General features: G+C 42.5%; 2 protein-coding genes across 3 annotated transcripts in view; one reads left to right on the forward strand and one right to left on the reverse strand.

Annotated features, from left to right (window-relative positions):
- The window catches only part of LOC139389483 (palmitoyltransferase ZDHHC8B-like), a 125404-nt gene extending 118467 nt beyond the window's left edge, over positions 1-6937 (forward strand). The window contains exons 9-12 of one of the 2 annotated variants that reach the window (XM_071136309.1): positions 709-815; positions 1462-2591; positions 3426-3540; positions 6777-6937. In XM_071136309.1, coding sequence (XP_070992410.1) covers positions 709-815; positions 1462-2591; positions 3426-3540; positions 6777-6809 — 1385 coding nt within the window. In that variant the 3' untranslated portion in view covers positions 6810-6937. Of the gene's footprint in view, positions 1-708; positions 816-1461; positions 2592-3425; positions 6042-6776 lie in introns of those variants that run through there. The other variant, XM_071136308.1, reaches the window with a different exon arrangement.
- A 2845-nt stretch (positions 6938-9782) lies between these two features.
- On the reverse strand, positions 9783-16474 carry LOC139390081 (ran-specific GTPase-activating protein-like). The gene is made up of 6 exons (XM_071137210.1): positions 15529-16474; positions 13456-13592; positions 13019-13176; positions 12662-12790; positions 12465-12533; positions 9783-11985 (listed from the first exon to the last, which is right to left on the reverse strand). The coding sequence occupies exons 1-6, from the start codon at positions 15541-15543 to the stop codon at positions 11858-11860; spliced, it is 636 nt and encodes a 211-aa protein (XP_070993311.1). The 5' UTR covers positions 15544-16474; the 3' UTR covers positions 9783-11857.
- Between the last annotated feature and the right edge of the window lie 255 nt (positions 16475-16729).

Raw genomic sequence — 16729 nt, forward strand, 5'->3', positions numbered from 1 at the left:
TCTCTCTGGCCTCCTAAAAGCGCTCCATCGCAGTGCTAGTTAGTGACTTATAGCTAGTTAGGCTTGATGAATGAACTCCAGCATGGCAGTCCTCTATCGCTCTTCATCAGCGAGGAGAAATGTCGTGTCGTTTGTCGTGAGTGGGCCTGGTTCAGTCAATCTGCTCCAGATTAGTTATGGACTCGGTGAGGGTACGCACACCCGCAAGCCACTTCGGCCCCTCAGGATGAGTTCAGATTTTTTGTGGCCCCCACCTCCATTCCTGATCTATTGTGTCATGGTGCATTATGTCTGGAGCTCCTTCCTGACTGTTTTTTTTTCCATCACAGTAGCTCTACTGCCACTTGGTGGTGTTTTATGTTACTGAATTATTTGCAATGACAAAATCAATGCAGCACCACAATATTTACCTTCGCTAGGACATGTCCACATTCTGTTGTGCTATAAAAGTAAAAGCAAAGATTTCAATGTAAGGAGGATTTCTTATGATTGTCTTTATATGTTAGCTTTTGGGTGACTTATTTTCTCAGTTTGCTTTTCTTTTTTAGCTTGAGGTGAAGACTACTTTTACAACATAATGAGCCATGAAAGGCTCTGATGATGACAGCCCTATCAATTCTAACACACCATAAAATGGATGCTTACATCCTTACACCAGATAATAGTCTGTCTCTCACAGTAACATTGTTCTGTGTCTTCCACTTCCAGATAGTTCCCTGTCCGGCAAGACCCATCCCTCCACCCCGGCCATGTACAAGTACCGGCCCTCGTTCGGCACCATCCCTAAAGTCCATTACCATGCGGCAGGAGAGAAGGTCAGACTAAATTACTGAATTCTAATAGTAATTGCAAACAGGCTTACCCAATATTTTACTTTATTCCTGCACTGTTGCGAGTGTGACTGCATATAAATGAACAGCATTTTCAATTTTTTATAAAAATGTTCTCGTTACGGCCTCCAGAGTGGCACACCAGTGGCAGTGCTAGAGGCGTCACTACAGACCCGGGTTCGATCCTGGGCTGTATCACAACCGGATGTGATCTGGAGTCCCATAGGGTGGCACACAATTGGCCCAGCGACGTCCGGGTTAGGGGAAGGTTTGGCCAGGGGGGATTTACTTGGCTCATCGCACTCTAACGACTCCTTGTGGCTTGCCGGGTGCCTGCAGGCTGACCTCGGTCGTCAGTTGAAAGTTGTTTCCTCTGACACATTGGTACGTCTGGCTTCCGGTTAAGCGAGTGTGTGTTTAGAAGCACGGTTTGGCGCGTCATGTTTCAGAGGACTCATGACTCGACCTTCGCCTCCTGAGCCCGTTGGGGAGTAGCTGCGATGAGACAAAATTGAAATTGGGGAGAAAAAGGGGGTAAAATACAGAACAAAACAAAAATGTAATTATAGTATGGCTAGTCAAAAGAATAGTTCATATTTCTCACTACTTCTGTGTTGTTTTGTCTTGTCAGATTGTAATGCCAGATGACCACCGTAAGGCGTCAGCCATCTTGGAGGAGGGCCGTTGCCATGTCGACTACCGCTCAGAGCCCAACCTGGACCTGCCTGACTACCGCAACGCCCCTCTCCACCGCTCCTTCCAGTCCTCCCCACTACAACTGGACTCCTACCCCATCAACTCCAGCTCCCTCAACCTGAAGCAGGCCCACCAGCGCAGGGACAAGGGCCAGCTGCCTGTCCTGCAGCCTGAGACAGTCACCTCCACCCCCTACAAGAGCGTCTTCTCCCCACTGTCCAACCGCAACAGCAGCCTCTCCTACGACAGCCTGCTCAACCCCAGCATTTCCCCAGCCACCGCAGCCGAGTGCATGGCCCACCCCGGCATGCCCTCTATGGGCTCGCACTCACCCTACCTGCCAACCAAAATGTGCCACATGCGGGGGCCTGAACCCCAGATCCAGAAGCAGCAGGTCCCCCCCAGCTTCAGCCCGGTGTTGGGCTCCGGGGGGATGGGGATGAGCAGGGGCAGGGGCAGGCAGTCCCCGCAGAACAGGGACCTGTCCCCGGTGTTGGGCTCCAGGGGGATGGGGATGAGCAGGGGCAGGCAGTCCCCCCAGGATCGGGACCTGTCCCCGGTGCGCTACGACAACCTCTCCAAAACCATCATGGCCTCCATCCAGGAGCGTAAGGAGATGGAGGAGAGGGAGAAGCTGCAGCACCATGGGGGGTTCTCCCAGGCTCAGGACTCAGGCATGTTCGACAGCTCTGGAGGGTACGGCATGCCTCCCAGCGCCTGCTACCCGGATAGTCCCCGGGACCCCAGCTCCAGAGGTCCCACGCCTCCAGCCTACGGAGGCTCTAGGGACAACCTGATGGGGGTGGTGAGCTACGGGCCTCGGACGCCCGTGTTGCGCTCCTCTGGTGGCTCCTCTCTGGCACGTGCCCCCAGGACTTCCTCTAGCTCCATGCACATTGACAGCAGCATGCAGGGAGGCAGAGTCCCTGAGCCCCCCTGCCGCTCCCCACCCCACCAGCCCAACCACTCCCCTGCCATTCCCCAATCCCCCTCCTACACCCACAAGAAACTCTCCTTCATCCACGCCCTGGAGAGAACAGACTCACCCCGCCTTGGTGGCCCAAGGTACGAATCCTAACATACACCTAACGTCTCCTGGGGTGCATGAAATGAGCTGAGGCGCTGGGGAGGGAACAGAACTCACTCCCCATAGGAAGCCCCGAAGCCCTGCTGGCTGACTGGTTAGAAACCAGCGGTGGATGAGTAGTGAGGATGAGAGAGCTTAGGCTAGGTGTTAACATGTAGCATCTGTATACATACAGTTTCCTTCGATATTATACCCTTTTATCCAATGAAGTACTGTGCATGGTGTTTGTCACTGGACTTTAATGTTTTGCTTTCATAGTAAGAAAAAAACTTTTGTATTTTTCTAAGTTGTCTGTCATGATGAATAAAGTTGCATTACCCCACTATCATTTCCTTCTGTTTGCATGCTTATCTCCCCCCTGTCACTCTTCCATCTGGGAATATTAACATCTACATCTCTGCATGTTTTTAGCACCTACAGAAACTCCGTACAAACCTAGTATATCACGAACAACACACTGTGGTTTTACCCTTTATTTCATAAAATGTCATTCTGATTTGGGGGTAATGAATACACCACTCATGGTAATTTATGCTAGCACCAGCAGGTACACTGGCATGTGTTTCATTACTTCTCTAACTAGTGTCATGGTCATTTACATAGTGCATGCTCCAGGGACCAGCCACACAAGACCAACTACTAACACCACCAGAACATGCATGTGAGAAGAATACACACATTTTCTGGTATGACAACTGAATTATCTTTCCATGTGATCTGTGTTTATACTGCATGTGCATGTATATCTAAAGCTAAGTTAGTTCTCACTTAAAATAACTATGCCCTCTTGTTTTTTGCCCCTCCCCATTCAGAGAGGCCATGATGCAAAGTAAAGTGAATGGGAAAACAGACTGCCATCTAGGACCCAACAGCTCCAGTGCCCAGGGCACCACTCTCAGCCCTAGCCGCCACAGTAATGTCAAAAAGGTGACTGGGGTGGGTGGCACAACCTATGAGATATCTGTGTGAAAGGGCTGGGGCCCGGGGCGCAAAACCTTGAGGGAAGAAGCAGCATTCTCATGGCATCCACATCCAATGACAACAACAACTGTGCTACACAGAGAGGGTTCTCTTCTTCCTTTGACCTTTTTTTTATTCGATATTGTCCAATCAAGGGCGCATAGCATTTCCTACTTGGGAATTATTGGCGGACCTCTGCTCTTTCCGTGCCTAGCCCTTGGTCTCTGTGTCTGTACTGGAGGAGTGCGCCGTGATAAGTGTGTGTTTGATGGGAAAAGAACAACTTCAACCTAAAGAGGGCTGATGTTCTTACTGAGTGTTTTGTTGAATTTTGTGGCTTGTTGCGTTGGTCATCAGTGGACAGTCTGAATGAGATCTTAAATTTGGCGTTTACAGCATCTCAGTTGCGGTCTAGGTGCTGTTCTGTATGATCACACTCACTAACCACCCACCCAGGCCGCGAGAGGTTAATACACTGACACCCTTACACATACAGATGATGCCACATGTCTTTGTTCAGTCACATTCTCTGAAATAGCCATGGTATGGGGAGCCACCTCTAACCCAATAAGTCAAGCATACAGCACCAATCCATTATATTCAAGCATACAGCATCACTCCATTGGCTTCAAGCATACAGCACCAATCAATTAGATTCAAGCATACAGCATCACTCCATTGGATTCAAGCATTCAGCGTCAATCCATTTGATTCAAGCGTTCAGCATCAATCCATTTGATTCAAGCGTTCAGCGTCAATCCATTTGATTCAAGCGTACAGCATCAATCCATTTGATTCAAACATACAGCATCAATCCATTTGATTCAAGCATACAGCGTCACTCCATTGTCTTCAAGCGTACAGCATCACTCAATTTGATTCAAGCATACAGCATCAATCCATTGGATTCAAGCATACAGCGTCAATCCATTGGATTCAAGCATATACACATACCTCTTATGAATTCAAGGTGCTTTCAAGGTGCTGACCGTGTCTGTCTTGTCCATCAACAACATGTTGGCCATTACTGAGCAGCACAGAGAAAATATCACATCGCACCAGTCAGTGTTAGATCAATGCAATCTTTAATACTGTTCTAATACCGTCACAAGATGAGCTGAATGGATATCAAACTGTTAAATGGCAATAGAACAGTGCTGTGTGGCACTCAGAGACACAGGTCTTGAATTTCTCCAACTACATTTATCCTCTGAGTTTTGAGGGCATATTCATCTCAACTCTAGCTGAGCTCCAGTATTTATTTCCCTTTATAAACTGGGTGGTTCGAGCCCTGAATGCTGATTGGCTGAAAGTCATGGTATATCACACCCAATACCACAGGTATGACAAAACATTTATTTTTACTGTTCTAATTATGTTGATAGCCAGTTTATAATAGCAAAAAGACACCTCGGGTTTGTGGTACATGGCCAATATACCATGGCTAAGGGCTGTATCCAGGCACTCCGCTTTGCGTTGTGAGCATGAACAGCCCTTAGCCATAGTATATTGGCCATATACTACATCCCCTCGTGCCTTATTGCTTAAGTAAGCTACAGTTATCAGTAACATAGTCCAACATTCTATCTATTGATTTCCATGTCATGTTTGAGTGACCCCCGACACAGATCAGTGCTAAGAAGATACACAAAAGCCTCTGCTACTGAGTGTTACAGAGGTGGCTGTTATCTGTGATCTATCCTGAATACCCCAACAAAACGGTCCTCCCCATATTCAGGACAACTCCCACCAGCTAACCAGTCAGCCATGTACCGCCAAAACATCTAATAGGCAATTTATTACTTTTGTGACTTAGTATTTTTAGTATAATAGGTCTACCCATAATAAGTTATGTTAAAGCCATGTATAATTGTTTTGTTATGATTCATATCAAGAGTGGAAAAAGTCTTCAGCTGTGTTACTACATGAAAACCTGTCACCCATTGCTATTTAGTCGTTTTTTTATTGATATTTTATTTTTATTTCCAACCTTTCGAAAATGTTTGATACATCTTGCTTTTTATACAGATACTCAAGCTTGGAATGGATGTTTGTATTTTGAGTGGATTTTGTTAATTTATAACTTAAGTGAATTAATGAATAAGTACCATAGCCGATATAGGGAAGGGGTTATGCTAGTTTGTTGTATGCTACAGTGTAAAACATGTTATTGATTAAACTGTGATGAAGCAATGTAAAGTTATACAAAGCGGATGTCATTTAAAAAAGTGCCAAAGTTGGCTACTAACCCTGATTCTGTTAAACCTCTGGGTACTCCTGAAATCCATCCACTTTAAGCAGCTGTCTGGCACAGCAAACCAAATGAATTACAAGACATGAGGAAAGTCATGGATAAAACTATGGGACTGTTGTTTTTTTGTTGTTCACTAATGAAAAGAAGATATAGTTTGATAGGTACATCTATTTTTTTTCTTTAAAAAACACTGATTAAATGTAGCTTGAAAGTTTCCCTCTGTTTTGTATCTTTTCTTGTTTGTAAAAGGCTCTGAACATTTGAGGTGAGAAATGTCACCTGGTCATTTGCACATTCTTAGTGTTGAAGACAGAATTTGCATGGATGTAAAGGACCCTATTTGTTTGCAACTACACACCGGATCCATTAAATGACCATTGTGGCCTTTCAAGAGGACAATGATGTTTACTGCACAAAGAAATTGGATATGACAGGTAACCAGGTTGCACTGTGGGACAACCACCTATGAAATTCCACCAACAATTCTAATCATGCTTATAGCTGAATGGTCCCACTTATTCACTTTTTTTTTAACTTACCTATTCATTGTGATGCCTACTTTAACTGAAAGTACCATAATTGTAGATATCGTATAGTAGATGTATATATACATTTATCAGAGTACACAGAAAGATGTGACCCTCACATTGGAGATAGTAGAGAAGAGAATACCCCTTGCCATGTATTGTTTTTTTAGCCTGTTATTTGTGGCACATACCATTCCATTTCTCCATCTTATCATATTATCAGTTCAATTGCAGACCATAAGCTTAAAATATGACAACACAAATTGATAACTGGTCTAACCCCATAGCAGACCCTAATTGTATTATATTAAACATGGCAAAGGGAGCTAGTTAGGTTAATATGCCATACTATTTTCAGCTGAATGTACAGTATTGGGTCACTTGTCTCATATTTAACTCAAATTCACCTGTGTTCCTTGCAGGTGACCGACCCAACATTCTTGATACATACTTGAATCTTCCCCTTCAAGCACAGATACACTTGACAAAAGTGATTGTTGTTATTCTTCCTTTAGATTACTGACACTTTTGTTTTTTATTTTTGCTGTCTGATGGATATTTCACCAAGGGCTCGATTCAATCCGTAACACTGAAGTTTGATTCGAGCCCCAAGTCACCTCACCTGAACAATATGAACTATTGCAGATTACTTGTTGCTGTATGTCTTGCTTATCATAATCAGATGTAGTATTTTGTAACATTTGTTACAGTGCCTTGCGAAAGTATTCGGCCCCCTTGAACTTTGCGACCTTTTGCCACATTTCAGGCTTCAAACATAAAGATATAAAACTGTATTTTTTTTGTGAAGAATCAACAACAAGTGGGACACAATCATGAAGTGGAACGACATTTATTGGATATTTCAAACTTTAACAAATCAAAAACTGAAAAATTGGGCGTGCAAAATTATTCAGCCCCCTTAAGTTAATACTTTGTAGCGCCACCTTTTGCTGCGATTACAGCTGTAAGTCGCTTGGGGTATGTCTCTATCAGTTTTGCACATCGAGAGACTGACATTTTTTCCCATTCCTCCTTGCAAAACAGCTCAAGCTCAGTGAGGTTGGATGGAGAGCATTTGTGAACAGCAGTTCTCAGTTCTTTCCACAGATTCTCGATTGGATTCAGGTCTGGACTTTGACTTGGCCATTCTAACACCTGGATATGTTTATTTTTGAACCATTCCATTGTAGATTTTGCTTTATGTTTTGGATCATTGTCTTGTTGGAAGACAAATCTCCGTCCCAGGTCTTTTGCAGACTCCATCAGGTTTTCTTCCAGAATGGTCCTGTATTTGGCTCCATCCATCTTCCCATCAATTTTAACCATCTTCCCTGTCCCTGCTGAAGAAAAGCAGGCCCAAACCATGATGCTGCCACCACCATGTTTGACAGTGGGGATGGTGTGTTCAGCTGTGTTGCTTTTACGCCAAACATAACGTTTTGCATTGTTGCCAAAAAGTTCAATTTTGGTTTCATCTGACCAGAGCACCTTCTTCCACATGTTTGGTGTGTCTCCCAGGTGGCTTGTGGCAAACTTTAAACAACACTTTTTATGGATATCTTTAAGAAATGGCTTTCTTCTTGCCACTCTTCCATAAAGGCCAGATTTGTGCAATATACGACGGATTGTTGTCCTATGGACAGAGTCTCCCACCTCAGCTGTAGATCTCTGCAGTTCATCCAGAGTGATCATGGGCCTCTTGGCTGCATCTCTGATCAGTCTTCTCCTTGTATGAGCTGAAAGTTTAGAGGGACGGCCAGGTCTTGGTAGATTTGCAGTGGTCTGATACTCCTTCCATTTCAATATTATCGCTTGCACAGTGCTCCTTGGGATGTTTAAAGCTTGGGAAATATTTTTGTATCCAAATCCGGCTTTAAACTTCTTCACAACAGTATCTCGGACCTGCCTGGTGTGTTCCTTGTTCTTCATGATGCTCTCTGCGCTTTTAACGGACCTCTGAGACTACCCACAGTGCAGGTGCACTTATACGGAGACTTGATTACACACAGGTGGATTGCATTTATCATCATTAGTCATTTAGGTCAACATTGGATCATTCAGAGATCCTCACTGAACTTCTGGAGAGAGTTTGCTGCACTGAAAGTAAAGGGGCTGAATAATTTTGCACGCCCAATTTTTCAGTTTTTGATTTGTTAAAAAAGTTTGAAATATCCAATAAATGTCGTTCCACTTCATGATTGTGTCCCACTTGTTGTTGATTCTTCACAAAAAAATACAGTTTTATATCTTTATGTTTGAAGCCTGAAATGTGGCAAAAGGTCGCAAAGTTCAAGGGGGCCGAATACTTTCGCAAGGCACTGTATATGAATAGAAAAATAAATGTAGACAGTGTATTGGAAATACTGTTAATGTACATGCTTAATTATTTTTGTTGAAAGGAAATATGCCACTTGATGACAGAATTAGAATAAAGAAACGTTTGTCAAGCCTATGCATTCACTAGATTGACGTTGAACATTTCAGTGACACAGATTGAAATGTTTCTATTTGTTCAATGAGATTTCAGTTATATCTGGTGGAATGTATTAGAATGCATTTCACTTGTCACCACATCACAGTTACATCACTTAAATGGTTGGTGAATAAGCATCAATTACTGCAAAAAAGTAATCAATCAAATGTATTTATAAAGCCCTTTTTACATCAGCCGATGTCAAAGTGCTGTACAGAAACCCAGTCTAAAACCCCAAACATCAAGCAATGCAGATGTGGAAGCACAATAGTTAGGAAAAACTCCCTAGAAAGGCAGGAACCTAGGAAGAAACCTAGAGGAAGCAGGCTCTGAGGGGTGGCCAGTCCTCTTCTGGCTGTGCCAGGTGGAGATTATAACAGTACATGGCCAACATGAAAGCGTTAGTATATCTTACTGGATTGTGTATAAACATTTTAATCCAGACCATTTTGCAAGGCAGACAGCATTGGTTTTCCATACCAAACTGACTGATGCACATAGGAATTCTTCTCTAGGGCTGGCACAATTACCGTATAACAACGTAACCGACGGTAATGGATGAAGACCGTCATGAAAATAAAACTGTCAAAGCGGTTTAAAAAATTGTGTGGAACGAACAATTTACTGAAGACGGGACAGCCGGCCATTTGTGCGGTTCAGTCCATTTCTGCTGTAATTCACTTTACAACGTGACAACTTTGTTGCTCTTTGCTGAAACAAGCAAGGTGTTGTAGCAAACAAGTCTGATTGCCTAGGCAATGCCCTCTCCCTGCAGCAGCAGCACATGCAGTCAGGAGTCAAGGATAGGAGAAAATGTCCAGATTTTTCTCAAATTCAACAAAAAAATTCAGTGACCACGGTCATTTGGCTGACCAATAACTTTCATCCAAAAATCCATGACCGTCACAGCCCTCCCTATTCCTCACTCCACATAAAATAGCAAAGACAGACAAAATGGTCTTTGAGAGCTTTTATTGGAAGGTGGAGGAAACCATTTGAGTGGAAATGAAAAGCAACATTCCATCCATGTATTTACAGATGCACTGGCACTTCGATGCAGGGTCAATGCAGTTAGTGGGGACAGGTTAGGACAGTGAGCACACCTAATACCGCATCAATACACTCTTCCACTATACCTTGTCTACATGCTTGTTTCACTTTGAGGGAATGTATTATGGCCTAAAAACAAACTTGAGCCACCGGGAAGGAGACCTGAGCCAGAACATAGATTGACGAGCCTACGCTTAATTCTGATAACCCGTTGTCTTTCATTTTGATTTGGTGTGATCAGTCAACAACAAAATGAAGCTGAATTATGCAAATGAGAATATGCAGTAGGACCTCTGAGCGAGCAGCAGACTAGTTCCCAGAGTACCACTGATTTTACCAAGCTACGGCTGCGTCTCAATGGTCTAAAGTGTCTTCCTCCACTAATTCCTCTCCTTCACCTGGGATGGGCAACTCCAGTCCTCAGGGGCCGGAGTTGTACCCCCCCCCCCCCATCCATAGCAAACACAGCTGATTAAATGAATTGCATTCTAAACAGAAGATCATGATTAGTTGATTGAGTCAGGTGTGTTAGCTGGGCAAAAGTGTGACACCAATTAGGCTCCCAAGGGCTGGAGTTGCCAATCCCTGAACTAAGTGGACAGGTGAAGGCAAATTCCTGCTTGGTAAGCAGCCACCACCTTGCCTGTATTAAGATCAGTAAAGACTAAGGAGAGGATACAGGGGAAGCCTCCATATTGAGATTTGTGCCAAAGACAATACTGCTCCTCACACATCCTTTCTGTCCGTTTTCCATACTTGTGGCGCTAACAAGCAGTCCTGTTCCATATGATCTAACTTTGCTTCGGAATAACAAAAGACTTACCCAATGTGGGAATTACCAATATCACAAGCCTCATTTCACAGTATGGTAAATTGACACCATACCTCTTTCATATACAAAGATCCCACAAACGTACCCCGACTGCTTATTTTCACCTGCTTTTTGGTAAATCTTTAAGGGGTAGGGTAAAAAACAAAGCAAAGTAAAAGCCACCTAAAGACCTAGTCATGATTACTGAATTTTCACAGTCCCTGTAACCCAGCATTTCCCAAACTCTGTCCCCAAGACCCAAAGGGTATACATTTTGTTTTTTTGCCCTAACACGAAACAGCTGATTCAAAGCTTGATGATTAGTTGATTTGAATCAGCTGTGTAGCGCTAGTGCAAAAACGTGCACCCCTTGGGGTCCCGAGTTTTGGAAACCCTACTGTAACCAAAATACAGGTATCGATCGGGTCTGTGTGAATGAGGGAGTAGGCGTGTTTCGCACCAAGTGAAAGCCGGCTCAAAACAAAAGTGATGTAATTAATCACGTGGTATAATGAGTAGGATTCTGTGTTCACATGCAAAAGTGATTACTTATCTTCCTTCCCAATGAAATCTAATTTCAAAACAAACAATTAATGGAAAAATATGTTTATGGACCATGCTGCCTTGTTGACAACTAAACAACACAGATTACTGTTATATTTGAGAAGGGCGCTCCTCCCTCACCGCTTTTGCCCATTCACGTTACGTGCCATAGACCAGTGTCCTCCAGCAAAGCATAATCGGATCCACCCCGTGGTGCTGTTTTTTTTGCAGGTAAATTCATTAAACACGGTCATTGTTTAATACCGCCCTAATTTGTCATGCAAACAGCCCCCATGGTTTAACACCCCCCCCCCCCCTCCCTCCTCTCAATTTGAAAGCGGTAAATAAAATGGGCTAATTTACCAAAATAGGTAATACACCACACCTTCTGTCTGAAATGAGTGACAGATGAGCAGAACAGACAACGTGGTTTTCCATGATGGAAAAAGCAGAGGGCAGGTGGGGAGGGGCACATTTTAATAAATGGATCATTTTTTTGCGGCACCAAGGTCTTGTGATCGAGGTAAACAAATCATTTAAAAAAACTAAATAAATCAATATGCAAGTGTCCAAATTCAGTTTCTTTAGAGTCTATTGTTGAAGATCAGTAAAGCAAGTTCTTGGTTTCATTTCTTCTCTTCTGCTGCCGCTTTCTCCTTTTCCTCCTCCTTCTTTTCCTCTGTCTTGGTCTTGTCTTTTACAGATAGTTCCTCCAGTTTCTCTGCCACTTTGTTTGCACTGTCAGTGTTTTCTCCTGCAGAGAACAAAAAGATATTAACTGTGATGTGTCATGGTGGGCCAATGACTGAGCAAACAGGTTGGCCATGATGAGGCTCCAAACTACATTAAGTGTTGATGGTATCAGTCTTCATCTAAGAGCTTGTTTTGGGGCATTGCGGATGTCCACCATTTGAATGACAGAGTATTCCATCTTGAGTGTTTCACACATCTTTTTGTTCCACTGATACATAAGATTAATCTAAACTGGGTAGTGATTAACATGTGACCTTATGAACAATGGTGGTTCTTTGTAATTAACACTGCAGCGAGAACAATTGTAAGTGTGGCAGAACATACCAACACTAGCCTAATAGTGGGCCAAGCGAGTTGTTGAATTATCCATGTTAATTTAGCAGACAAAGTTCCAGGCTGGAGTGAGCGGCAGAGAACAGAGTATTGTCTGCATACTGGTTATGAAAAATAATGTGATAAAAAAAATAATTGTACACGAACCTGATCCGTCTTGAGATTTTCGGACTTCCTCCTTGCATTCATCGAACTTCACCTTAAATTTCTGAGCATCTGAATAGGACAGAAGAGTTATTTTAAACCCCATCCACACATTGACAGATCACACTTTTTGCATGGGAAGTCAACCGAATTGTAAAAAGCTAATGCAGTGACGGAAATAGAAGTGTTGTCACACTCACTTTCTGCATTGAGGAAACGGATTGCCAGGAGTTCAGGTTTGGGATGCTCATCAGCGAAGTCGGCAAGTGTGTTCCATACCCATGCCCTGTCGCTGCCGGCGTTGGGCTTCAGCTCCATCACAGGGAAAACTGAAAGAGCAGAAAGATGAAAAGGATTTAGGCCACTGACCCATAGAATCACATATCTATACAATGACTTGTTTTGCTTATTTCTCACCATCATCTCATAGTCAAAATAACAATTCAGTGGACAGGCAACATCAATGCATGGGTTAATGGACAGGTTTATGTTCGACACAAGACAGCACTGCAGTGATAAATGCTACTGCCTTAGACAAGAAGCGTTCCGTGACTCACTGTTGTGATTGGCACAGATCTTTAAGGTCCGGTCTCGCCTCATCAATAGGCGGATGGTGCCCTTCTCTTTGTGTTTCAGGAGCTTGACGTCGCCTGTGCCGCGCTCCTTCCACTCTGGTGGTTCGTTCTCAGAGGCAAAGCGGTAGAGCTTCGCCCGCCTGAGGGGAGACAATATGGGTAAAATGCTGAGGCTTTGGAGGGAATCAGTAACAATACTTGGATGACAGAGGGCTGGATAGTTGCACTACACTTGAGACAAATCCTAACTTCTACTTAGGGTAACATTTCACTTAGTCTCTATTTGACAGTGCATGCCTAAGGAAAAATTTGATGAATTTACCAATTTGATGTTAGGATTCAGCCATAAATGAATTATAAATTGTGTATAGCTCAATGAGTTAGGCTATTCAAAGCGAAATCTTTCAGCATCAGCTTACATTTTGAATAGTTCCTCCTCGTCCTCCTCTAGTGTCTTCACATCCTGCTCTGGAAGAGACACGATGGGCTCATAATGGGGATCGTGGTTTGATTCTTCTGCATTGTCTGTTGAAGTCTCCTGCTCTTCTGGTGTTTCCTATAAAACATGTTAAGGACAGCATTTGGCATTCAAAATGATCAATTGAGAATAAAAATCCTCCTCAAAAGTTTCAGTGGGCTTCAGTGGTTCCACTTGGATTGTCATCTCACTTCAAGTTTGTGAAATGTACTTTACAAGTCAGTGTTTCAGACTGTAAAAACAGTAGGCTCCACCAACTAACTGCAGAGGGATGTGAATAGAGGGATTTGAGAGATCAGGTTTTGGAGGTAATCTTTTGTGTGCAATTTGCTGTGGCAACTAAACTTAGTTTTACTGGTGCTGAGCCAAGCACCTCTGCTGCTGGATGACTTTACTAAAGGCCTTGCGAATCCATATGATCTCACACTTACTACAGAACTTGTAATATGGCCTAACATTACATAATCAGAGATAATACTCAGACAAACACTCCTTACAAGAGGAAGAAAGGTGAAGCAGGTGGACAATGTTTTTGTTTCCTGTTCAACAAACTTTAGCTAGTTAGTAACATAAGTAGTTACATGTGAACTAGCCAAATTTGCAGTCAGCTACTAAAAAACTAACCTGACAATAATATCAGCATGCCATCTAGAAAGCTTAGCTTCTGCCATAGGATTTATTTAATAGCTGCCTGAACCAAATGTATGAAAGGGGCGCGTGTGGCTCCATGCTTTCGAGCGTAATGTAACGACTAGCTTCAACTAAGCTAACAACATGGATCCATACAAGACTATGGTATGTTGCTAGCTACTGTATGTAGCTAAACATGGAGCAACACAGGCCCATTTTATACATTTGGTTCAAGCAGCTAATAAATAAATCCTACGGCAGTACTGCAGCTTGCTAACAGTAGATGGCTTGCTGACATTCTTGTCAAGCTAGTGTTTTGGTAGCTGACTGCACATTTGGCTACCTCTCATGTACAAACAGTAACGTTAGCTACTTACAGTACGTTAACGTTAGTTACCTAAAGTTAGTTGTCCAGGTAACGTTATTAACAGAAAAGTTACGTTTGTGATTGTCCCCCTGCTTCAATCAATCGTTGACTTTTTTTGCGTTAATGAAGTTATCCGCTTTTATTATACAGCTGTCATAACTTAGATAGCATTTCAGTGTTGTCATCATAGCTAGTTACTTAGCTAAATGGATAATCAAGTACTGATAAAGTTGACGCTAGTTTCTTTCGGCCTGGAGTTAGCCAGCCAGCTAGCTTGCTAACGTTAGCTAGGCCACTGAGAAAGCACTAGACCAGCTAGCACAGCAGTAGGTTAGCTAGCTAGAGATGAAAACGGTTTGGCTATTGTGTAAATGACACATAGTGGGTACTTGCATTTACCTAGTTCTGTTAAATCAGTGTAAACTCATGATGAATAAAGCAATATGCTATCTAGCTACTGTAGCTATTGTATTGTCTGAGGAACTGGCTGGCTAACAGTAGCAATTACTGTACAGTAGGGGTAACATTAGACAACTCTTAACAATGCCAAATAGTGTCCAAGTGATATCGCAGACAAATACATATTAGGTTTAAATAATAATTTTGAAAGTAGTGGCGGCACGATTATATACTTGTTCGCTAGCTATATGGCTGGCTAGTTTGCCTTTGGCTAGCTAGTTAACGTTAGCTAGCTTTGGACCAGGTATAAAGAAGGGCGGCAAAAGTATTGAGTTGCACACTTTTGACACATACAACAAAATACATAACTGATTGACCATTATCTGGAAAATGTTGTTCTAAGGCCGATTAACACTTTTTTATCCCAAATATTGATGTTTAACAGGGTTGTTAAAAAAAAATAATAATCTGCATCCCTACCCGGCATTTGTATCTTCCTGGGTACAACCCTAGCAATATAAAACTTTGAGAATGCCAACCAAAACATTACAATTGAAATAAAATGTACATTTCATTAAATGCACGATACATACATATGTTAAAAATTAATACCCTCACCTTCGGATCTGCCATATTAATGTAGATGTTTGTAGATTATGGAATTTAGTTTGATTGATTCAAAACCAAAAACTCGCCGTTTCTCTCTTCCTGCTGTAGATTTCGCGCGCCGAAATGTCCTACTCGCGTTTTCCCCATCCCGGCACCCCTCCAATTTCGACACTATTTTAAAGGGCTTTACATTGAGCCATAAAATAACTTTTAAACGTATAAAATGCTCTTTACCAAATACAATAATTACGAACATGTTTACACTCGATGTATTATTGTTTTCTTTATTAAATATGGTTATTTGTTTGCAGTGCACTTCAAAGTATTCTCTACGCATTTCCTAACTATGTGAAAGGTTGCTACATATCATCAAAAGTGGCATGTGTGTTTGAAACGTTGGATAAATACGTAGCTAGCTAAAATGTCAACAAAAGTAAAAACCTGACACATTGCAACCAAAGAGTTTTTATAACTAACCCAAGATAGACCAGAGCCTGTCGTTTACAATGGGAGCAAATTAATCACAGTGGGCAGAGGAAACAATGAGGTGGGCAGAGCCAAGCACGAGCTAGTGAGATCCTATTGGCGTGTTCTAGCATTTATTAGCATATTTCCATTAGGTAACGCCTACTCTCTGAGGTGCGCGTGTGCAATAACTCAATTCGCCCTTTGCACTCCTGAAAAACGCAATTTTTTAAAACTTTGGCAAAGGGTAAAGTCTACAAAATGCAGTCCACTCTGTTTGTTACATATTGTAGTTTTGAAAACAGAAAACTGTATCGAGATCAAATTTGAAAGGGCTTTACTATTTTAACAGGCTTTACATTGAGCCATAAAATAATGTATAAACGTAACAAATGAGCAAATTAAATCGATGAGAAATTGTGCATAATGTCGGCAAAAATCAATCTCGTTCCATCTTCTCCCACTGCCTGTCACTGGGCTTCCTCTCATTACCATATTTGGTAGTGATTGGAAACGCCAACCGGATGCTTCAAATTTAGATATCCGGTGAAATATCGGGCTCGGGTTTATCTGTAGCTCTAGCAGCTTCGTCACTTCTTGTGGCGGAACATTTTTTGTTTGTTTGTTCTAGATTTATCATTCTACCATAACACAATTAGCAGGAATCATGCAGAATGCATTCAATAAATTGTCAGTGAAAATATATAGTGACGTATTTTTTTCTTAACGCCTCATGTCAAAGTTC

Source organism: Oncorhynchus clarkii, chromosome 30 (genome assembly GCF_045791955.1).
Source record: "Oncorhynchus clarkii lewisi isolate Uvic-CL-2024 chromosome 30, UVic_Ocla_1.0, whole genome shotgun sequence".
NCBI lineage: Eukaryota > Metazoa > Chordata > Actinopteri > Salmoniformes > Salmonidae > Oncorhynchus > Oncorhynchus clarkii.